The sequence below is a fragment of the Mucor velutinosus genome (genome assembly GCF_035048745.1).
Source record: "Mucor velutinosus strain NIH1002 chromosome Unknown tig00000165, whole genome shotgun sequence".
In the NCBI taxonomy this organism is placed as follows: Eukaryota; Fungi; Mucoromycota; class Mucoromycetes; order Mucorales; family Mucoraceae; genus Mucor; species Mucor velutinosus.
This window is the reverse complement of record NW_027041913.1, coordinates 901667-924717: the sequence shown is the minus strand read 5'-3', so window position 1 is coordinate 924717 and position 23051 is coordinate 901667. Positions and strand designations below refer to the sequence as shown.

Below are 23051 nucleotides of genomic sequence, written 5' to 3'. Positions count from 1 at the left end.
ATAGCAATTATCTGATAATCTTTCGTTCTGTAAATAAGCAGGTTTGAGAGGTTTTGTAGCAAAATTTAATTTTATAGCAGTTACCATGTGCAACGGACGTTTGCTATTTTTATCAGGTGTTTTTTTGCCAAGTTCAAGTTGCTATTCTGCCAATTAAAATCTGGTAGCAATGTACCAACTTTATTTCAATTATGTGTAATAGTGTTAAAAAAAGCATGTATTTATCGCAGCGGCATAGTATCATGCTCAGTAATAGGCGTCAAATCATTGGTTGGAATAGTAGGAACTGCAGGAATTTCATGTCCTTCTGAATCCACTGCTGTACCTGTGCCTGCTGCTGCTGTAGCATTGTTGATGTATGCTGTAGGATTATTACGCTTTTCGAATTCATTGTGTAGGAAATCACGCACTTGTCTGCCAGATCTCATACGAAGAATACGAAGAATAGTGTCGCTATTGGGAAGCTCGATAGAAGCAGATTTACGAGCGCTTGATTTTCTCTTTCTAACAGTGTTTTTAGAATGGTATACTGATTTACTTCTGTCTACTTTTCTTCCTCCACGTAGCTTCAACTCGAGTTGATTCTTAACAGTGGTGTTGTACCCCTCGATCAATTTCTCGGTTTCCAAATTGTAGGCTGCGTTGATGGCTAAAAGAGCGTAGTATTGAGAGTTCTCTAGTTTATCCAGTGGAACAGCATCGCCATCTTCACCACCATTGAACAATACTTTGAGAAGCTGATAGGCAAACGACAGGTGTCAGTGCACCTTATTGAATGGCAATGTTATTGCATTGATTGCTTACCTCTAGCCATTTATAAACAACATGGAACTCATAGTCATCCAAAGGTTTCCATTCCGACAGTTGCTCTGAAAGTGGTGGTAACAAGACGCTTTCCAATGAAATAAGAATCTCTCTCCAAATTCTCAATACAACAAGTTGCATGTTGGTTTCCGACAAGTTATCGTTCAAAATCTTGAGGTTCTTTTCCAAATAATCCAACAAGGGCGCAAGAGAGTTTTCACAATCCTGTAGTGTGGGATCAACGTGTTTACTGCTTCTAGAGAATGACGAAAAGAAACTGCGATCACGCCCCAGTAATTTATCCAAAGACTTGCGATTCAAAACTTGACGGAAATAGCTTCCCATCTACATGGAGGTACTGTTAGTGTATTTTGCTCCAAAAAACCATGGCAACTTGCTTTACCTTATCTACAATGAGGCCCGCAGCATCATTCTCTGCTCTCTTCAATACACGGAAAGCTTTACCGAACCAGAACTGAATATCGTCCTTTTCACCTTCCATACTGATACGCAAAACAAGTTTTCCCTGAGGATTGAAGTTCAAGACCAATTCATGCGTTTGGAAATCGCCATAATAAGAGGGGCCTAATTTAAACCAGACACCACCACATTCTTCGTCAGCACCGATCACATCCTCATCATAGACCAGAGCCAACACATCCATGGTCTCGTCTGTGAGCCAGATATCAAACACTTGGTCCCAGCGAGGATTCAAGGTCTCATACACGGTTCTTGTTCTTGCAATAGGCTTCGAGTCGATTTCAAGCACAATATAAGGATCACTTAATCCATTGTTATCAGCAGGGGGTAAGTTTTCTGCGCGTACAACCTTGATAGAGTAGAGGTAGTTTGTAGGCTGCTCTTCCTTCTTTTCTGTAATAGGTAGTTGGGATTCGTACTCTCTCATTTCCTGAGCAATCTCATCCACATCCATATTTTGATATAATCTATCCAGTTTGGCACGAGCACCCTCGATATTGTTTATCTTGACACACGTTTGTGCCATAAAGTCATAAGGCTCTTCATTGCCTTTGCCATGTTGGCGATTACCAATGAGCTGATAACGAGCTCTATCAAAAAAGGTGGCACTGGCGTTGGTATCGTCTTCTCTGTAGGCGCGAGGATAGATGTCCATTGTGATCATCTCTTCCAACTCCATGGTATATTGTTCAAGTGCAACGCCAATCACTTTGGAAAGGGCTGTGTTGAATCGACATTCTTGTAGATTGTTTGGCCACTCCAACTTTTGCACAAAATCAACCGCTTGATGGAACATGGTGAACAAGTCAACAATTGAGGATGAATGCAGCGTGGTTTCATTGATGGATTTGAACTAGAGCGCAAGTAAAATGAGTTGTTCTGTTAAGCGTAATGGCGGATTAGACCTACCTCGTCTTGTTTAATGGCATTTCTGACCCATTCAGGCGTTTCACCCGCCGTCGTCTTTAGCCAGCGACGCACATGCAACAAGAACCACGATTCCACTTTAAACAAGGCAGATTTCTGTCGAGGACCGTACTGATCGTATAATCTCTTCAACGTGAGCACCTTGTCATACAACTGAAATGTGAGATCAATAGGTGCATTCCTTGCTTCAGGGAGGAATGCCCAGTTTTCCATTTCCAGGACAAAAAAAGGCATTTGTCTGGCCATGACTATACCAGGTAAATGCAGTGTGCTACCATGGAAATAGGGTTAATTGTAGGTAATGTGTACGTGTGTGCGCACCATGCATGCTTACTTTTTGAGCGGCTTCTTAAACTTTTTGGCAACACTAACGAGCTCCTTGATCAGCTTATCAGCCATATTCATCAAATTGGTCATATCATCATTTTTAGGGTTCAACACGGATTTCTCCAGCACTCGCCAACGAGACACAGCTGCGCCCTGTTTAAGTTGTAAGCAATGTAGCGTAGTGAAAACAGACGACATTCATATCAAACTTACTGCAATGGTTTCTTCCAATAAACTGAATTGACGGATCGGATCAGGATGGTCTTCCAGATACGCAGGATTTTCGTAGATGCTGTCGAGTAGAGCGATTTGATCTTTGACATAGTTGGGGCTACTGTATGTCAGCGTACGATGCAAAACGTCAGCCGCAAATTTCATTGCTAACTTACTTGACTCTCCAGTATTGACTCAATGAATCTGCAAGAGAATGGAGACAGGTTTCGTTGAGTCCTTCAAAGACTCGGATCAAGTTTTCACGCTATACATCGAGCGGTTAGCTATGAAACGGCATTCAATGTGTTGATTCTTACATCGTTGATAGTCCAATTTCGAATCTCATTTTCCTTCAAACACTTGTCAAGAGCACGCATGGCATCGCTTGCTTCATCAATGTCCACTTCGCCTTGAGATTCATCTGTATCCAAACGATTCTTGATCAGCTCGAGGTAGAGTACGGCTCTGAATGGCGGGGATAAGCGCCATGTCTTCCAACACTCTCTCAAAAGATCCTCTGAGGCTTGCGACAAGACACTTGACTTGGCGCGCTCTGTATCTGGAGCAATGTTTGTATCTAGATCCATGCACATGTTCATCAATAGACGAAAGTAAGATCGTGGATCGTTGGGGATATATGTGTAAGGGCTCTACAGAGGCGTGTCAGTAAAATTACGACATGCATCGCTGTCTGTCTACATACATCATCCGTAGAAGAGAGATTGCCATAGACAGAGCTTCTCTTGGCATCGCTAGGTCGTCTGCCAACATTGTTGGGGCCAGATCCAGCGCTTCCACCGCCGCCTCCCGATAACAGATTTGCAGAACCAACGTCTTGCTCGTTGCTGATGTTGAGCGAGAAGGTTGGGCTTGTTACCATGATGGTCATTAAACCTTGCAGATACTTTTTTTCTCTGGTTACCCATGTATCATATGCCTGCTGACTAGCAAAATCCTCTCTTCTGCCAGGAAACGGCTGGTTTGTGTTGACAGCATTGATACACTGCTTGAGGTCTAAAAAGAAATTCTAGTGCATTGTTGAGCCATTTTGATGATCCTGTCTACTAGTCTCCTTGGCACACACTTACAGATTCCGTACAAACAGCCTTCAGATCACGAATCTTTTGCCTATGGATAGAATCCTCGATTTGAAACAGGTTTTGGACTGTTTTCACCATAGGGAAGTTTTCAATAATGTCGAGAATGTCAGCATTGTTGGTTACTGGATTGCTATTTCTTTGTTCTTGCTGCTGTTGCTGCTTTGATTTGGGAGGCAAGATGGATTTGCGCAACGTGTCAATCAGTTCCTGAGAAGCCGAGTTGGGAGCATCCTCTTTCAGCGTGAGCAGCAGCACCTCTGTGAACAGCACCACATATCGATCCAGGTCTTTAAACCATACGGCTGGATTAGGATCAGACTTTTTAAGTTCAGTTTCGCTGGTTCGAAGAAAGGTAATCACCAAGTCGTTGATAGAGCCTTGAGGACGGAAACGATGCTGCTTTACGACATCCCTTACTTGTCTCACAATGGAGATGAAGCGGCGATCCAGGTACTCTGGTTTGCTGACATCCTTCCCGTCCTTGATATCGTCCAAGCGACGCAACAAACCAACGACCACTGGCTTGGTGAGCTTGTCTTTGTTGGGTTCCTCGCTGCCAAACTTGTCTGCAATGTTACCAAAGACATCACTTACACCGCTCAAATGCACAGAGTGTCTGTTGTTGCTCTTTTGCTCTTTGCTTGTGGGCTGTAGCTTTTGCTTGCTGTTCTCCTCGAGACAGGCGTGAATAGCGCAACGCAGTGTGTAGTCATAAACAAAAGCTGGATTTAATGTTCGCACATTTCTTCTAGAGTTGCCTAAACCACGTCTCAATGTAGACGACTTTGCTTGCATCCTTGTCTTCTATGTGTGAATAAAGAGAGAAGAAGAGAGGTTGAAACGAAAAAAAAAAAAAAGAGAGACTATATTAATAAAGAAGAAAACAGTGTGTGTAAAATGGTTTGGTGCCTGATGCGAGCGAATAAAGGATGGGCTGAGTTGCACCTCATAAATTGCAATCCAAGAAACGGACTCTCAACGCCTGAAAAGCAGCAGAGGCTGGTTTCTCTCTTTTCCTATTTCTAAACACCATGATCAAGTCTGTGCTCATCTTTAACAACCACGGCAAACCTCGATTAATCAAATTCTACCAGCAAATTGTAAGTAAGCAGTGCGCCAATGGCATCCGATATATATACATTAAATCTCGCACTCAAGGACATTGCGACGCAACAAGCGCTAGTGCAAGAAATCTTCTCCCTCGTTTCAAAACGACCAGACACAGCATGCAATTTCTTGGAGGGAAGTAAACTGCTTGGCGGCAAAGATACACGTGTTATCTATAGACATTACGCTACTCTCTACTTTGTGTTTGTCGTGGATGAGAGCGAGAGTGAGTTGGGCATATTGGATCTTATTCAAGTAAGCTGAGCTTGTGAATCTCCAAGAGACGACTATACTAAAGCAGCAGAATAGGTATTTGTGGAGAGCTTGGATAGATGCTTTGAAAATGTGTGCGAGTTGGACCTGGTACGTTGCAAAGAGAACCAGAGAAACTGGATGACACCTGCTAAAATATGCATAGATCTTTCATTTTGATGAAGTGCATGCCATTTTATCCGAGATTATTCAGGGTGGACTAGTGTTAGAGACAAATATGAGCGAGATCGTGGCAGCGATAAACGAGATGAACAAGGCGAAAAAGACGGGAGGAGTAACAGCGAGCAGCTTGAGCTTAAAAGCGACTGAATCGTTGCGAGGATTTCGACATTAATGGTATCAATAATAAACAGTAGCTTTTATTCTAGAAGGATGATTTTATACCAAGGGTACACCTGCTTTGGAATCTACTCTCATCATGTGCTTCACTTTACGATTGGATAATTGTTCTGTGCGGTATTGTTCATAAAATCGCTCAAACGTATCGAATCTCAACATGTCTCTATGGGTTGAAAGCAGTGTCGTCTTTAGCAGTGAAACGTCGCAGTGTGTAGGATTGCAGCATTCAACCACTGCCCAGGGATAACGTCTTCCAAGCACATGCTGTTTGCTGTTCATGCGGCTGTTGGTGCGTCTGGTGCTGGGTGTAGCGGGGGACAACGACTTGTCTTCATCTTGATCCAGGAGGCGGCTGCTGTTGGTGATATTGGCGAGATTGAGTGGACGCCCTGTTTCAGGATCCTCTTCATAGCCGACCAGCGTGAATGGCATGCTGTGCATATAGTCGATCAGAGCGCCTGCGTCTTCGTCCCTGTCCTCTTCAACGCATTCCTGCAGCATGTTAAGCATTCTGTTCATCTGTTGTGGGTGTTGGTGTGCTGGTATGCTGGTCCTCGTCGTCGATATCAATGCAGCCGTAGATTGGAATTTGCAGGATATCAAAGATTTCTCGTCTGAATACTGATTTGATTTGTTCGCGTTGAGCCACTGTCAAAGTATCTGACTTGCCTATAACTGGAATAATATTGGCACGCGTACTCAGCATTTTAAGGATCTATTTATCAGCCTCACTCATCGTCTGGATGTGCTTGATGACAATAAAGTAGAGGCACGAGTGAATGTGAGTGTCCGATGCTTTGGCGTCTCTCTTGACTTTGGATTCCTGGACCATCAGGGTGTTAGCTAGGTGGGCTGTGTTTTTCCTTGTCTTGATCTACTACTTACTTGAGCAAGTGTGCGCTCAAACTGATAGTCAATGTACTTTGCAATGTACCTCAGCTGGTGATCTACTGCGTATCCCGTGGTGAACCCCGGTGTGTCAGTGATGGTGAGTGCTGTTCGCTGGCCGTTCTCTACAATGTGCATTGAGACCGTGTAGAGCTCGTCTGTAAGTCGCAGTGGATCCCTCAGCACCATGGGCTTAGATTCCTGGAAGGAGCCTTGAATCACATCATGCTTCAATGTTTCACAAAAGGTTCTGACAAAGACAGTTTTGCCAGAGCCAACCGAGCCAACCACCATGACATTGAGATAGGAGAGCGTGTTTCTTCTAGACTTTGATAGTTTATGAGAATAAGCGTTATATAGCATAGTATACCAAAGTGTAATGCTCGTTGTTCATGGCTACCGCATATCAAATGTCTCATTTATGCTCTGTTCAAGTTTGAGCTAGGTTTGTTTATCTATAGCTTATAAGCTTTTTTTTTTTTACATGCGTCAAATATCACTCACATCATTTGGATGGTGTGGATCCATTTTGACAACACACGACAGCGATGAACGCTGATGATTTTGAATTTGACCATCTTGATAGCTTGACACTGGGAAAACAAATGTGCATCTATTTTTTTTTTTTTTTTTTTTTTTTTTTTTTTTTTTTTTTACTATATTCGTTCTGAAGGCAAGGTATTTTTAGCACTCTATGCTAGCTCTCACTCAATCACTGGCTGTATACTTTCAAGCCCATGTTCAGGTTGCACACAGCAGCTTTGCCTTTTGAACAAGCCTGTTCATGGAAGCCAAGTGTCCGATGTACCAACAGAAGAAACGGGCTTATGCCTAAAGAGTGCATTGTCAACATTGTTGGCAAATATTGACTGTATATAGAGTTTTTTTTTTTTTTTTTATTTGGTCTGTTTATTTGGATTAGAAACAAAGGAACTGTACAATTTAACCAAACATGTGTAGCTTCGGATGCTGGTTGGGTGATGTGGTGAAGAAAGAGATGTGTATGTAAGTGTGTATTATGTATAGGATTTCATGCTGTAAAGGGAAAAAAGAGGGAAAATAACAGAGTTCGGTGCCTGCCTACTACACGAATCTTCCGATGGCTCTTTGGAAGGGTTTGATGGAGGCGCATTCTTGTCTTAGGTTCTCAGACTTGGGTTGATCCCACTTCTTTTGGGTGATGAATCTGCGAGCCAATCTGATACAGATTTCTTCTCTAAATTGCGTGTATAGTCTGCGGTTGTAGTATCTCTCAACTTGTCTGGCTTCATCAGGATAAGCATGTGTCTGGTGCACGATAAAGTCGTTGGGCAATACATAGTAATCGACGCCAGAAATGTAGAGTTCGTACAAGCAAGCAGCCTTGTTGCTACCATAGCCAGCAAATCTCTCGTCGCACCATGGAGAGCCCTGGTTCTTGAAGATGACATAGGGCTCGTAAGAGTGTTGATAGGTAGTTACTTTGTAGATTTCCTTTTCGTCTGATATCCAGCGCTCGTAATCCGTGGGGGCATGGCCAGGCAGCCAGAAAGAATGAAACATCTCCACCTTGTTATCATTATATTGTTTGACAAGATCGGGCTTGTTGGTAGGGAAATGACGATAGTCCAAGCCTTCTTCCTGCTTGGCGTACTCAAAGGCGGGTATCACCAAAGCAGCCTCGCCTGAACGCAGCAATTCCATGGCCTTGGGGTTGTTCAATACAGACTTGCGGATATCAGTGCATGGAAAAAAGTCGATGTCAAGCTGCATCACGTATTCGGTTCTTGCAAACAGTTTAGCAACGTTTCGCCAGAGATTCAACTCGCGATCAAATTCATCACGGACCACATGAACATCGACGAATTTGCGCATGTTGGGGTTCTTATCCATGGCCTTTTGGAGAAGCTCGAGCGTGTATTCACCTTCAGCGTCATCTGATATATGGATTGTGGTAGAGATAGGGCCTATTAATAGCTACTGTTAGAAGACATCATTTGATAGCTAGTGGTTTCCTTGTATAGTACCTTGATATTGTGTGGCAAGTTTTGCTAGATTGGGAATTCGGTTTCTTGTAACCAGTGTAACAATGGTAATGTCCTCACCCGTCATGTTCATTGCAGATTTGTAGTAGTAGGGGATGATTTGGGATTGTTCAGAGTAAGAAGATAGCGAAAACGACTTTGATAACACTGTTTCGATAGGTAATTGATGCAAGCCGCCTATGCCATGTATCAGCCACTGTATTGCCATTGACAGCCACATGTTGGGTCACTTACCATTGCCATCAGTCCAACTGAAATGGCTGTTGAATTGGCCCTGCTGTACCGAAGAGTCATTTCTATAGAACAATGCTCTTCTAAAGTGGGATGAATTGGGCTCGTATGTGTAGTATTTAGCGAGCAATGCTAGACAGGACAAGAGCAAGACAAGTCCCATGGCCTTGACTCCTCTGCGGCCCATGAATGATTGTAGATCGGCACTCATTGTATGTGTATAGTTGTGTGGTTGAATAAATAAATAAATTAAGGCAGTAAAGAAGTGGGAGAACAAGAAAACCAGACAAGAATAGACAGGCCCTTTATATATCAATTGGTTTGGTTTTTGAATCTATTAATATCTGAATGCATGATCCCATCAACCAGTTACACAGAAATGCCCACATTGCCCTTTTGGCTTTTTTTTTTTTTTTTTTTTTTTTTTTTTTTTTTTTTTTTTTTTTTTTTTTTTTTTCATTCCCTAAGCCCCAGTGAATGGAACACAAAAAATGGCTGTTGTTGTTATTTTATATATTTGGATTGGATGCCATAGTCGAATAAACATCTCCATTTGGACATTTAATACAGTGCAATCTGCCTTTTTGCTTTTTGGCTTGCGGCTCCATATCATTAGTATGAGACAGGGCTATGATCCCAATACCGCCATTTAAGGCAACATGTGGATCCTCCTCAAGCCTATGCTTGCTTGTTTTTCGGTCGTTTATGCATGCTTCTACATACAACAACAAAGTGGTTTCATCATGTATTTGTATATAGCATACACTAGAGTATCTTGACGCAACAAGAACGATCGTCAAAACTAGATCTGGGTATTCCGAACGGGCACATAACCCCGGTTATCTACATCAATGATCTTATTGCGCATCATTGCGATTGCGGAAGACAACCAATACAGCACTTGTACTCTCATTTCAAGCCGTTGGTAAATGATACAGAGTGTGATTACGGTTGCGACTGAATCTGCACATTCAGGATGGACTCGAGCTCCCAGCTTTTGCGAAATCCCAATGGCACATCAAAATCTGGCTGCAGCTCGACATCCAGCATCGTACCCAACAAGCAAGACAGCATGAACTCCATCCCTTGCTCTGCAATTACACAGCACCAATTCTTCTGTCGGCTTGATGCAGCTGCTTTCTAGTAGTGTATCACATCATAACATACCATTATATCCACTCTTGATAGCCATTCATTCACATGATTTGCCTTTGTGTCATTCATAGTGAACAATACACGTTTTCACTTATCTGATCCAGCACAACAACCGTCATCCTATGTATTGATATGTACATAGAACGATCAACACTATTAGCAATTCCTAGAGACTGAAACGCACAGTTTTGAGTAGAGCGAACGATCAGAAGCCTGCTTTGTAGACGTATGATGATTTGGCCGTCAACTGCAGATTACAAGAGTAATCTATCCTGCGTAAACGAGGATATGCCAATAAAATCAAGTTGCTTTTACCAAAAAAAAAATGTCAGCCTCAAATGGCTAAAGAAGGTGCCTGATCATGTCTGGCATGATTTGCACACAATTCAATGTGTGCAAAGGGGGGGGATTGAAACGCTATTAGAAGTAGGAGTTCAACGTTTGTAGACAAAAAAAAGGAGTTTCTGGTTTTCACTCTTCTTTTTTTCTTTTCCCTTTTGATTAAAACATACAACATAAATGACTGAAACTGCTGTATCATCTCATGTACCAAGAAGACTATACCCTGGTAGACGGTTACAAGTAAGAATCAGTTTTTTTTTAAAAAAAAAAAAAAAAGATGAGCGACCGAGTTATTTATAAGTTTTTTTTTTTTTTTTTTTTTTTTTTTACAACAGGATTCGTTTCAATGGCCATTCGAAAACTTGGATTCTTTGGAATCATCCTTTAATGTACAAGAATATCTACAGCAACTGATCCGATTAGATTGCAGCGATGTACAACGTATCATTGAACTGCCTGAAAATGTAGATGATGAAGTGTGGCAATATGAGCATTTACGGTAAAACACAGAAACGCAACCATCATGATCAACACTGTAATAATGTGTGTTGTATAGTCAAGTGTGCTTGGAACTCAGTTTGTTGGTGGTTGCATTGGAAACAGAGTGTACAAAGCAGCATTGCCCAGAGATGAAGGCAGACGGATGGCTGTATTTATGTGCTGCACATCCATCAACTCAATCAGTAAGTCGATAGACACTGCTACATGGACCTACATGATTCTGATTCTCTATAGTGTCCTGCAATCGACTACATCATACACACATTAGATGGTGCAACTATCCTGTTGAATAACTCAAAATACTTTCCTAGCAGGCAAGTCAAGGGTTTTGATTGCCCATCTTACATGTGGTAGATGCATTGTATTCACTCGCTCTCTCTCTCTCTCTCTCTCTCTCTCTCATCAGAATCTCTGTGCCTGAACCCTCTCTCAAACATTTCCAGTCCATTGCAAGACGTCTGTACCGTATATTTGCACATGCTTATTTCCATCACAGAGAGATATACGAATCCTTTGAGGCAAGTCTAGAGGTTGTGTATTGTAGCTGTAATCATAATCCTTGTTTCTTATTAGAACGAAACCTCTCTATATGCACGATTCCTATTATTATCTCAAACATATGGATTAATCCCGCCTAGTTTGGTGAGCATACCCGATAGCGCAGATGCAAACACCAATCAAGATGATGAGGATGATGAGGATGATTACAACAGAAATATACCAAACAACTCGTCTGCTATCCTACTACCTCGCGATTAGTTCATGTTGATAAAAAAAAAGGGGGGGTTATTTTATTCAATATATTGGATCATTGCTGGAATGTTTGTGTTGTGAGTATGTGTATATATATGTGTGTGTGTGCTTGGGTGTATTTTTTCAGAGTGCTTCATCTTCATCCATTACTGGTAATTCAGAGGGCTTGATCATACCAGGAATAGACAATGCCTTGGCCATCTCTGCCTTTCGTTGAGCTTCTAATTCACTCTCCTTTTCTTCCAAATAGAGTTCTGCATTTTCACCTGCAAATTCCTTCAATTGAATCAGGAAATCACGCACTTCCAGCTTGAACTTGGGTGCGTTGTTGTTGAATTCAAACATGGCATGCACAAAGACCTTGACTTGGCCACTATATAAAGTGATAGAATGAGTGAGACTACATGATAATCAGGGGCAGACTGAACCACTTACGGCTGGAGATGGGGGAATGCGTTTTGTAACAGGGTCGATACGTAATCACGTAAAAAGTCGGCATTGCTAGTATTGGGGTCAGAAACTTGAGAAGCGTTATAAAGAGGTACACGGATCATATTATTAGACACCAATTGGAAGAGACGGGCCAACACTTCAGTTTGTCCCTTGAAACCTAAAGATGGTAACCATTTTTTAGTGCCATGTACAGGCTAAAAAAATACTCGACAACTTACCACTCTTGTGATCGCGATCTGTAAGGACAAAGAAGATGTCTTGCAGAATGCTGAGATAGTAGGATTGATAAAAGGCACCAGCGACAGCGGCATCCGTACGACTGATATTGTCAATCAATTCACCACAGATTTCGAGGCCAATATCAGCAATATCACGCATAGTGTGCTTGAAACCCCAGACAATACTGTCGATAAAGAGCTTGAATTGAGCAGGTGCCAATTCTAATAAAGCGGGGAAGCAGTGTCTATTGATAGCTCTCAGCATGGAATAGAATCCGGTTCTATGTTCAGGATATTCAGCAAAGTCTTTGGTGATCATGTTCAAGGTAGGCTCAAAGGTAGCATCAAAGATGACATTGACGCGAGGAGTCATCAAACCCTATATCATAAAAACATCAGTCATCGACTTGGGTGTATATCAACACACATTACTTACATGTAACTTGTTGACGATGGTAGCAATCACATTCAAGACTTCGGCATCTCTAGCAGTGTCAACACTGGAGTTGTAGTCTGTTAACACGGCTTCCAAGAAAGGCTCGACCATGTTGTTGTTCACAGTGTCAATATCAGTGGTGCATTCAACATAGGTGTCGATCAATTTCAAGATTTCCTTCTTGATGGTTCTCCAACCACGGACCTTGGGCGTCTTGGTGGCAATCACGCCCTGAGTAGCAACACTTTGAGACACCAACTCACCAACAATACGATAGAGAGCCAACAAGTCCATGTAAATCTTACTCAACTGAAGGATAAAAGCAGATCCAACAGATGTACAGGCAGCGACGTTTGTCTTGAGCACGTTGGACAATACCTTGATCTCGGTAGCATTATGCAAGCATTCCGTGTTCTCCTTGGCTTGGTTCATCATGTTCTCCCACTAAGATATAGGGTTAGTTTGCTAGTGGAAAGATGCAGTAAACAGGCATCTAAACTTACAGCGCTGTTGGGGAGCTCCATAAACTTGACCATAAGTCTCTCCTGAGCAGGACCGCTGGTCTGCGCAGCCACCATGTAGCCCAGAGCCTCGTAGAAGGTGTGGATTTGTTGAGGAGCAAGATCAGAGGTGATACGATTGACATTCTCCAGAATTTCCTCGACAAAAGGCTTGACTTCACCTTGCTGTTGAACAACGAAATGGCGCTTACACTGCTGGGCAATCTTGATGAAGGTATCACAAGCCATGTCCTGAACACCTTCGTGCGATTCATGCATGAATTCAAACAGCTTGTTCACGACAGTCTTGAGGAACTTCCAGTGAGCCTTCAAGAAACGTGGGTATTGACCGACACAGTACATGATGTTGGATGCAACCACAGCCTTGTTGTCTTTACCACGCTTCATTTCACACAAGCTCAACAGCTCCTTGATGACAGTGACCAAGAATCGCTTTTCAGTTTCCTCGTTCATGGCACCAGAAATAGAACCGATGGCCCAGCACAGCTTGTTGAGGTTGTTCCAGGACCATTCACTGCCGTCCATCTGTCTAGCTAATTTGGTGGTCATGATTTCCTCCGTGTCATTGACGTCCAAGTTGGTCAAATAGACAAGAGCCTCCTTCATGCTCTTGTACAGTACAATAGTATCACTCTCCTTTACAAACTCTCGCACGATTTCACCTTCGTCATTCTCCACCACAAGGACCTATACCAATGCGTGTCAATACTGCGTGTTGTCACACCCTCTGCCCACGACTTACTTCTTCAGGCTTCACCATGCATTCAATCATCACTACACGCAAATTGGACAGAACAGTGACATACAAGTTCTTTCTGGAAGCACCATTGAAGCCACCCATATTGTTCAGATCCAACAACTGACCGCTACCTTGACCAGCTCTAGCAGCTTCTTCAAACAAACCTTGCACCAACTTGGCCCAATACTCTAAGCAGATCTTGAAAATCTCACGATCCTCAACACGGGAAATCTTGATGAGGTAAAAGTGAGCATTGATCAAAAGCTCGTGCGTGTTGGGGAAGCGTTCGACAATCTTCAAGTGTTGAGACAGATAGCCTGTGAGGAATAGAGCCAAGTTCTGGACAAACTCTTGATCATCGTCGTTGCTGTTCTCGTATACATCAGCGATATTGGTGCTAGGAGGAATCATGGTATTGGTAGCATTCATGACGCTCGTGAATAAGGCAACCATCTTTTCGTAATAAGGCTCGCCAATTTCGAGACCACTGATTTCGGTGAAGCATTTGAGAGTGACATTTCTATAAGGAGGTTGTTCAAAGAACTACAATCAAAAAGGTAGGTTAAAGGAGGGGGGCTCATGCCAAGTTGCATGCATTATTACCTTGTTGCGGAGAGTTTCAATCAAATCAGTTTCAAAAATGTAACCAACAGGAACCCAATTGACGAATCTCAGTAGAGTCTCAAGAGTAGCTTTGATAAGGCTGGGCTTTACTGCTTTGTCGAGCACTTCTCTGCACAAGTTGTAGATCTCTGCGAATTCTGATTTCATTTGGGTCTTGAGAGTAGCTGCTTTCAATTGAGTCATCTGTTCAGCAGAAAAGTCGAAAATCTCTTCACTACAGAAAAGAGTAAGTATCCTGGATTGATTTTATGTGTGTCCAGCGCAGTCGCTTACCTCAACAACTTCAAGATGGCCATGTTGTTCTCGCAGAGGGCGAGGTTTGATTTGCTGGAGGCGATGATTTCAGGGATGAAGGAAGGCCAGTTATGAGGCCATTCTTGCTTGAGGATTTGAACAAGAACCATGTTGAGCTTATTGATATAAGTGCGTTCCTTGATCAAGTTGGCATCATCAGATGATTGCTTGACAATGACATTGACAATGAAATAGCGAATAGCTGCAAAAGGAGTGCATGATTAATCGGTCAGCATGCAATGAATGTACAGAAGCCTAATTTACCATTTCTACTGTCGCTTTGCAAGGTGTTCCATCTGGTTTGAACAAACTTTTCAAGAATTTGTAACGCGATAAACTAGGCCAAAAAAATCGCGTTAAAATACGTCCATGTGGATTCGCGCAAAGCCTGGCTATGTTACCTTTGTCTGAGGGACACTGGATTTCTCTAAGATGCCATCCACTCGAGTCCATGCTTCTTCGTGGTCTTGGAATTGAGTCAGGATTTGTTGAGCTAATTGTTGCTGTTATAGATAGGTTTAGTAGTCTACATTTACTGCGTCCAGCAGAAACCAATACTTACCTCGCTTCCAGAACCAGTAAACAAGGTCATCACAACCTGGTCCAACAAACCAACATCCAGTTCTTTGCTAAAATCGAGGATAGCTTCAGCCATGATAGTTTTGGTAATAAAGAAAGTGAGATATATGTATAAAAGAAAAAAGAAGGAAGGAAAGAAAAGAAAAAAAAAGGTCTAAAGTCTATACATTATATACACACCACGCCTTGCAAATGAAAAAATTGCTCATATCGCATTACACAACCCTATTTCTAATCGCATCAGTCACGACGAAGCCTGATGGATACAGCAAGACCATCAGAGACATCCAATCATCTGCGCCTAGTTGTGCTCTACTCTGCCGAGACCATCACTCGAGTGCCTTGATCCTGTCCATGATGACCCTGTGTGTGTGTGTGTGTGTGTGTGTGTGTGTGTGTGTGTGTGTGTGTGTGTGTGTGTCCATGTGTGCAACATGACCACCAAAAACTTTCAAGCTTATCCACATGTTACTCCTTGATTTTTGACATGCAAATCCACACACTTGCCTCTCATTTCATGGAATCAATTGTCACATGTTTCTCTTTTTCTTTTTCCTTCCTTCTTTTTACTTTATATACCACAATCCACCTTACAAGCATCGATATCATCTTGTTATGTCAAGTCAGGAAAAAGGTACAAAAAAAACCAATGGGGTTTTCCGTGATGACGCATCTATAAAGCTTCTCTCTTTTCTTTCCCGTTAGTCAATCCAACAGATAGTAGCATGTTTTCAGAGGAAGAACAGCATCAATTGCAATCCTTTCTGGATAATCTCGAGTCAGTTGATACGGACATAAAAGGTAACTTTGTGTGCTGGTTGGTGATTGCAATCAACTGATGCAGTGACAGAGGGATCGTCCAATGTTGCCACTACCAGTAAATCCAAATCAAAGAAAGCAGACAAGAAGCGGATGACGCCGTACGAGAAAAGAATGCGCTCCCCATCCACAGATGAGCAACGACAGCAAGTTACCTCGCCATCATCGCCAATATCGCTGCCTCAGCAGCAGCAACAGCAGCAGCAGCAAGGACGATCAAAAGCTGGCAGAGCAAGGAAACCAGCGCATGAACTACTGTCTGAGGATCAAAAAAAGGCAAATCATATTGCTTCGGAACAGAAGAGAAGAGCAAATATAAGGATTGGGTTTGATCAATTAGTGGAGATGGTGCCTGCACTTGATAGTTGTCATCGCAGCGAGGCATTGATTTTACAGAAATGTAAGGTTTTTGTGTGGGTGTGCGAGAGAGAGAGAGAGAGAGAGAGAGAGAGAAAAGATGGAATGAATGCTAATCATTTGGTGCCTTCTTATTCATGTATGGTTCCACAGCTGTGAAATATATAAAGGATTTGGTGCAGGACAAGCATAATTTGAGAGAGAGAGTGAGGGAATTGCAGACAGCGCTGGGTGAAATGTAAGTGAATGTCGACTTGGGGTATATAACATCGTATCTAATTGATATTGTTTATAGACCGGATGAAGATGTACGAGTGATTACATGAGCCAGGTTGAATCCTCAATACTGATTTCTTTTTTTTTTTTGTCAATGTAGAGCTCTGACGGAGAAATGAATTATTCGTACAGGTAGCACCTCGTTTGCTTTATATTATCATGTTATAATAAATGTTCAGTCCCTAGATACTTTTACAACCCTAATATAATATGGAAACTGGGTTGCCTGGCATCTGTCTGGCCTGGCTTATATATGATTAATAATATTACAATCAATCAACAAAAATCACTGTTATTTCTACCCTCTTTCCTCTGCTCAATGCTGTCAGCGTTTTCTTTGAACGACGACCTAAAGCCTCAAAGATTTCCTTATTTACTGCAGACATGTTATGCAGCCCATGAATCATCAATGTCCAGATTAACTTTATTAAATATAGAACGCAAAAAAAAATAGCACAGTTAACTATAGCGCTATAACTTGCCACCTACTTTCCATACGCTTCAAGGGCATCTATTACTGTATTGCCTTATGGAAAGGGCATTGAGTTTACCAGTTGACTCCAGTAGCCAAAATTAATTCAACCCCAGACTATTAGTCTGTTCCAGATTGGCCAAATCTTGATAGTTTTCGACTCGATCGAACCATTTTTGCAGGTTCGACTAAGTAAAATGTGATGATCATCGTATGGCTCTTTAAGTCCCTGGTGGTAGGGCGAAGTGGTAGAACTCCCGTATGCCAACGGGAGGATCCCCGGTTCAAATCCTGGTGAACGCAAGTTGTTTGATTTTTTTGACGTAGTACTGATGTCCTCGTTTGGTGTTTTGTGCTCTTATCCATTATCTATATTTTGACGATTTCCGCAAGACTGTATTGGCTCTAGGTGTCGCACCTTATTAGTAGTAGATTTCTTTCCCAACTTAATTCAAAAAATATCTTATTCCCCTTCTTTGCAGACATTGGGTCCACCAACAGTCTTTTCTATCCCTCAGCATGACATTTAAAGGACTTTAAATAAAACCTGGAGCTCGACTCCCCTACAAAAAAAAAAAAAAAAAAAAAAAAAATGGCTCTTTAAGCTCTATTGGAGTGCTTTTCAAGGTGCATCCAATGGTACCAAGCAAGATGGATGTTTTGAATAAACCTATTGGGTAATTTACGAAAATATGAAAAGAGGTTTGTGGCCAAAAAGTCGAAATTTTACATATCATAGTCTCACAAAGATGATTTTAGGGGCTACTTTGGATCGATAGAAACATATTGAATTAATATATACCATAATAAAAGTCTTCATTTTCAAGGTGAAAACCGCGATCGTTTGATTTTCGATGAAAATCATGAGGGGTACCTCATGCTTTTTGGTCGATTTTTGGCCATGTTTTTTTGGTCCCCAAAAAGTTGAGCAAAGGCGTCAGGAAGTAACTCCTAGATGAAAGCAATTGTTTGGTGCTATTCTGACGATCTAAAACGGCCTTGAACGTAAGAAAACGCAGCTCAAATGCACCCAAGTTTTGCTGTATTACGAACACTAAGAACTAAAAAGGGGAAATGCTAGTATGCTGCTTGCCCGTATATGAAGTAGTTAGGTGTATATAGATGTAGAGCATCGCATAAGAATCAGATTCAGAGATAATACAAAGGATTTCATGTGTAAGTAGAGGGTCAAAATGAACGTAGCAGTATTTTGATCAGATATGCAAGGGCAATCGGTAGCGCGAGCTGCCGCTGTGCAGGTTGGCCTTCATCGAAGCGAAGCAAAGGTAAAGAACTATTTGAAGCATAAACTTTTATATGATTAGTGATTTTATATCAATCAACAATCAAGGTTCTTCTAACATTTTAGCTATAAAAATTTTGCGATATTAGCCAAAGGCTCGTATCCATTAATTTTATGTTTGTCCGCATATATCAAGTTTAATAAATCTTACTCACAATAATAGCAGATACGCATTTTTATGCTGAAGCATCGTCCAATGCTATTAAAGGTACAGATGAGATGTCAGATCAAACTTTTCTTAAACACATCATGTTGTGAGTCTCTTAATTACGATTTTTATTTACAATGTTATTTTCATGATTTACTCAAAGAATCACTCTTGGTAGCTCAAGAATCTCTCCCACTTTACACCATACTTTCTATCGATCTGGATTGCACGCGTATATTCATCAAATGCTACTCTAATTTGGTAGATGGCTTCACGCAGTGCTAAAATAAAGAAAAGGTCGCATTAATGGCAATATCCTGGGGCTTTCGCATCATGATTTCACTTACCCAACACAACAGCCTCTGATTCCTCAATCACGGCATTGCTATCCTTCAGCCATTTACTGTATTGAGCGGGTGGTGCTTCAAGATAATGCTCTACTTCCACTAGACATCCCAACAATTGGTTGAGCACAGCAGTAAGGTCGTTTTGCACAAAGCCATAAGGATCTTCTTTCACAGAGGCAGCAGTCAATGTACCAAGCGATTGAATAGCCCAAACTACCAGCTGATATTTGTTAAAGACGGTTTGGACACGACGAGTGGCACTGTCCATGTACAATGCACTGAAATAACCTGCACAGCCCACTTGTAATTCTAACCGCTGCAACATCTCAATGATTTGAGTCTTTTTGAGCTTGAGCCAAACATGGTTGGTGTATACTGAGACGGTATTCATTGAAGGTGGCACAGTTTCCACATGTTCAGCAATGTCAGTGAAAAGTGTGCTTGTTCTGTCGTCCAACAATTCCATTTGCTTTGCTGTGGAGGCAAAGATATTTGCATTCGAAATTTCCAGACGATTGCGCACTTGTTGTGGCTCTACTGGCTTGTTGACAGGAACAGGCGTTTCGACTATCAGGACTCTGTTAGTCTTTTGGACAGGTTGCTCGTATGTCCTTTGACTTACCAGGCTTAACGCCATTGTACTCGACGTCAATGGCTGTTCTCAATTCATTGATGACCTTGAAGCATTGATCCATAATCTTGTACCAAGCATTGTCTTGCAGCTCTTTTCCAACGGTACGGTATAATTCTCCACGTTTTTCTGGGCTTTTGGTGGCGAGTGCAGCGAGCTCTGAAAAGGCGGCTACTTTGGCGTTGATCTTGGTTTCGGAAAGACCATCAACAAGGCCGTCGAATTGGTTTACACATTGATCGCTGACGGGGAGGGTCTACATGCAGACATCAGTGCCACGCAAACGTCAATTTTCTTTTCATCACTTACAAAGGAATAAGCAGCATCATAGATGCGATTGGTAATATTGAATGTGCACATGGTGGCAGTTCCAGCGACAATCAAGCGCAAAAAGAGGTGCAAACTGAACCAACTATAGCCAGCAATAGGCGTATCCAAGACTCTACCCAAAAGCGTTAATACAGGCAAGCATTGGAATTGCGCCGTTAACTACCTATTGTAAATACCAAAGAAACGAGCCAAACAGTAGTAGATGGAGCCCTTAAAGAAGCAATAAGTGATACAGGCTACAATCAAGTAGTTGATGGCTGTCATGGCAGAGGTACAGAGCACAGTTGCAAAGCTTGTCTTGACCTCTTCAAAGAAGGGTTGCTATAGCACAGTTGAGTCAATAGATCAAAAGCAGCAAATGAGGATTTTACCTGAACGTTATTGATCTTGACGACGTTGGATCTTCTGGCAACATAACGGGCAGTGTAGCCAAAGGCGAGAATGATGCAATACACAGTAATGAAAATGTTCTCTTGATTCAACTGACGTGCACCTGAATAATGGCTATATGATGGTGAGTACTGGGCCGCAAGCATGCTATAATAGGTCGTTACCCTGGCGGTTGCAACAGGAGATCATGAGTATACTTCTCATCCATCACCCAAGAAAAGTAATAGCGAACAACAAAGATATTGAGGGCAGAGTGAATGACGAAGAGAAGTATGTTATCCAAAGATGTCCAATTGATAATCATTTCGGCAAGGGCGCTAGGGTATGTGGGCTCGAAGACTAGCAAACACATCAATTTCAAACAATCCAATGTATTCTGCTAGTGTGCTATTTACCTGTATATGTCATATTACGAATGAGAGAAACAACAGAGCCTGTGATAAACAGCACACACGAAAAGAGCAATGTTCTCCAAGAGACGAGATCAATGAGTACCGCTGCGATGGATGTTAGCAAACATGAATGATGGCACATTGCTTGTATCTTACAAGGGGAACCGAATCGCATTTGGAATAGAACAGCAAATGCAATTGACACTACAGAAAGACACTTGTAAAAGCGTCCATTTGATTTGCTTAAAGCGGCAAGGTAAGCTTCCGTGTAGGTGTTGTAAAGCTTTCCGGAGCGCTTGACTACAGCAGCAGTGCTTGCTGGCATCTGTGATGAAGAAGCTGACTGCATTACCAAAGTATGTTTAATAACAAATACAATAAAGAAGCAAAAGAAAAAGACACGTCTTTTGGATGGTTTGTACAATCTTTTTTTTTGTGTCGAGTCACGAAGAAAGTAAGCTTGTAAGGATTTCACTTCAAATGTTGCTCATGCAACTGTGATTTGATGCCTTAAATTTCTAAAAGAGCTTTGTTTCTCGAAACAGCTTACTTCAGTGAACCTTGTGGGTGGAAATCTACGGGTGCCTTAAATCATAGATGAGATTACTTGAAAATGGGCCATAATGCCTTCATGCTGCAATCTGTGCTTGAATGTGTATGATGAAGGCTATATTCTACAGTTGTATTATGAACTTTATCTGCCTCTTTTAGGAGCTCTTTCTGTTATGAGAAAATCAGTCTTTTGCTTTCCAACTAGATTCAAGTACTTTGCTGTGCAAGAAAAGTCTCTATCATCATCCATACTATCTACAGGGTCGCAATTGCATTTCTCTTTGGGCAGCCATGAAGGTTCTGACGGGCAGTGCAAGATGGGGCCATGGTAGTAGCCAATGTCGTAAAAGAAATGCACCTCAGATCGCTTCAAGAATAAAGCAGCAGCAATACTGTGCACTGGAGCATCTCCCCATCGCTCGTAAAAGAATCCGCCTGCCTTGTCAAGATGGTTAAAGTACGCCAAGTACTCTTCAGATCGAAGCCACTTCAATGAGCCAATCTCAAAATTGCTCCAGAAATGACACATGTTGTAAGTTTCACCATGGTCATCAGAGAGCCAGTCGATGAAGCTGTCTGAACTGTTGAATGGTACAATGTAACTGGGATGCCTCTTGATGAAATCTTGTGTAGTGTCCCATAGTGTAGGTATAGTGAGAGCGTACTCGCGAATAGAAATAGTAAAGCCTAGATCAGACTGTGATTAGTATACATCTCTTGGTTCCACGCACTTACACTGCTACTAACCGTATTTCAAATCATGTTCACGCATGTATTTGAACGGGTCATAGTCCACATCGCAACTAAACTGAACATCAGGTTCGACGCGCCTATGCGGAACATGAGCCTTATAGACTGTCATCATACAATTGATATTTACCAGTAGTAATCAAATTGATCCAACAAAGGATGGCGGAAGAAGAATCCACTTTGAAACCTATGTAAAAGAGAGAGTTTATTATGAGGTCTTCTGGCCCACTGTCTTCCCCAACAAAACCCAAAATTACCTGCACATATGACGATAAGACTCTGAATCACCATAGGGAATATCCTCCTCTGCCATAGCCTCACGCCCTTGCCTTGCTTTCTCTTGGTCGATAAAGTCAGGATATCCCCACATGGACTCATCAATCAAACCGTAATAGGTCTCCCCTGAAGCCAAGCCAGACGTATATTCAATGAAATCATCATCAAATGGCTCATCATTCAGAAATACGTAGGGATAATTGTATTTACTGTTGAATCGATCCTCCAACTGTCTCATTGCATTTCGAATACCAACTCTGTCATCATTTCTTGCGAGAACAACAAATGCTGCGTTTTCGCTTTGCTCCTGTTGCAATTGCTGCTGCTGTTTTGCTATCAACGTGGACAGCTTCTGCATCTCTTGGTACGTAAATTCAGCCGATTCAGGTATCTGGCTGTTAAAGTAGGAATGAAAACACCAAATGATGAATCCAATGGCCAGCAAAGGTAGCACCAGTCTTTTCACCTGTCTTCCCGAGGCATTCTTTTGTCTTGGCGCGATCATATTCCTTGTCAAAGATGAGGTATTGACAAGAAAAAGAAAGGTTGTTTTATCCGCTTGAATCTGTTAGTGGGTTATCATACAATGTGCATCAGGTTTTACATTTGAATCTCATATAGATGAATATCTCTTGCCCCACGCTGGCAAATGGAACTCTAAAAAAGACATGCCAAACCTT

General features: G+C 42.0%; 10 protein-coding genes across 10 annotated transcripts; 3 read left to right on the top strand and 7 right to left on the bottom strand.

Annotated features, from left to right (window-relative positions):
• Positions 1 to 221: 221 nt before the first annotated feature.
• SNF1 (Protein kinase) lies at positions 222 to 4646 on the bottom strand (the record flags this gene model as incomplete). The annotated part of the gene is made up of 10 exons (XM_064822618.1): positions 222 to 737; positions 805 to 1149; positions 1208 to 2137; positions 2194 to 2482; positions 2546 to 2691; positions 2752 to 2869; positions 2928 to 3016; positions 3069 to 3401; positions 3455 to 3778; positions 3840 to 4646. 10 exons carry the CDS (start codon positions 4644 to 4646, stop codon positions 222 to 224), a joined length of 3897 nt encoding a protein of 1298 aa, XP_064679218.1.
• A 236-nt stretch (positions 4647 to 4882) lies between these two features.
• ATC70_003254 (uncharacterized protein) lies at positions 4883 to 5565 on the top strand (the record flags this gene model as incomplete). The annotated part of the gene is made up of 4 exons (XM_064822617.1): positions 4883 to 4951; positions 5010 to 5213; positions 5268 to 5321; positions 5377 to 5565. 4 exons carry the CDS (start codon positions 4883 to 4885, stop codon positions 5563 to 5565), a joined length of 516 nt encoding a protein of 171 aa, XP_064679217.1.
• A 44-nt stretch (positions 5566 to 5609) lies between these two features.
• PYK1_2 (Pyruvate kinase) lies at positions 5610 to 6002 on the bottom strand (the record flags this gene model as incomplete). The annotated part of the gene is made up of 1 exon (XM_064822616.1): positions 5610 to 6002. One exon carries the CDS (start codon positions 6000 to 6002, stop codon positions 5610 to 5612), a length of 393 nt encoding a protein of 130 aa, XP_064679216.1.
• Positions 6003 to 6072: 70 nt separating this feature from the next.
• On the bottom strand, positions 6073 to 6821 carry rpl36_1 (ribosomal protein L36; the record flags this gene model as incomplete). Its single annotated transcript, XM_064822615.1, has 3 exons — positions 6073 to 6239; positions 6303 to 6393; positions 6456 to 6821. The coding sequence occupies 3 exons, from the start codon at positions 6819 to 6821 to the stop codon at positions 6073 to 6075; spliced, it is 624 nt and encodes a 207-aa protein (XP_064679215.1).
• A 720-nt stretch (positions 6822 to 7541) lies between these two features.
• END3 (endocytosis defective- protein) lies at positions 7542 to 8924 on the bottom strand (the record flags this gene model as incomplete). The annotated part of the gene is made up of 3 exons (XM_064822614.1): positions 7542 to 8404; positions 8465 to 8659; positions 8717 to 8924. The coding sequence occupies 3 exons, from the start codon at positions 8922 to 8924 to the stop codon at positions 7542 to 7544; spliced, it is 1266 nt and encodes a 421-aa protein (XP_064679214.1).
• A 1463-nt stretch (positions 8925 to 10387) lies between these two features.
• On the top strand, positions 10388 to 11065 carry pli1 (E3 SUMO-protein ligase pli1; the record flags this gene model as incomplete). Its single annotated transcript, XM_064822613.1, has 4 exons — positions 10388 to 10450; positions 10546 to 10709; positions 10767 to 10893; positions 10946 to 11065. 4 exons carry the CDS (start codon positions 10388 to 10390, stop codon positions 11063 to 11065), a joined length of 474 nt encoding a protein of 157 aa, XP_064679213.1.
• A 522-nt stretch (positions 11066 to 11587) lies between these two features.
• Positions 11588 to 15404, bottom strand: ATC70_003249 (uncharacterized protein; the record flags this gene model as incomplete). The annotated part of the gene is made up of 11 exons (XM_064822612.1): positions 11588 to 11837; positions 11900 to 12074; positions 12136 to 12514; positions 12572 to 13015; positions 13075 to 13779; positions 13835 to 14374; positions 14435 to 14669; positions 14729 to 14951; positions 15014 to 15086; positions 15151 to 15252; positions 15312 to 15404. The coding sequence occupies 11 exons, from the start codon at positions 15402 to 15404 to the stop codon at positions 11588 to 11590; spliced, it is 3219 nt and encodes a 1072-aa protein (XP_064679212.1).
• Positions 15405 to 16053: 649 nt separating this feature from the next.
• ATC70_003248 (uncharacterized protein) lies at positions 16054 to 16830 on the top strand (the record flags this gene model as incomplete). Its single annotated transcript, XM_064822611.1, has 4 exons — positions 16054 to 16129; positions 16179 to 16547; positions 16658 to 16742; positions 16800 to 16830. 4 exons carry the CDS (start codon positions 16054 to 16056, stop codon positions 16828 to 16830), a joined length of 561 nt encoding a protein of 186 aa, XP_064679211.1.
• A 2038-nt stretch (positions 16831 to 18868) lies between these two features.
• ATC70_003247 (uncharacterized protein) lies at positions 18869 to 21142 on the bottom strand (the record flags this gene model as incomplete). The annotated part of the gene is made up of 9 exons (XM_064822610.1): positions 18869 to 18984; positions 19051 to 19617; positions 19673 to 19937; positions 19991 to 20123; positions 20175 to 20332; positions 20383 to 20515; positions 20566 to 20740; positions 20797 to 20898; positions 20950 to 21142. 9 exons carry the CDS (start codon positions 21140 to 21142, stop codon positions 18869 to 18871), a joined length of 1842 nt encoding a protein of 613 aa, XP_064679210.1.
• Positions 21143 to 21487: 345 nt separating this feature from the next.
• On the bottom strand, positions 21488 to 22876 carry ATC70_003246 (uncharacterized protein; the record flags this gene model as incomplete). Its single annotated transcript, XM_064822609.1, has 4 exons — positions 21488 to 22032; positions 22093 to 22175; positions 22226 to 22282; positions 22353 to 22876. 4 exons carry the CDS (start codon positions 22874 to 22876, stop codon positions 21488 to 21490), a joined length of 1209 nt encoding a protein of 402 aa, XP_064679209.1.
• Between the last annotated feature and the right edge of the window lie 175 nt (positions 22877 to 23051).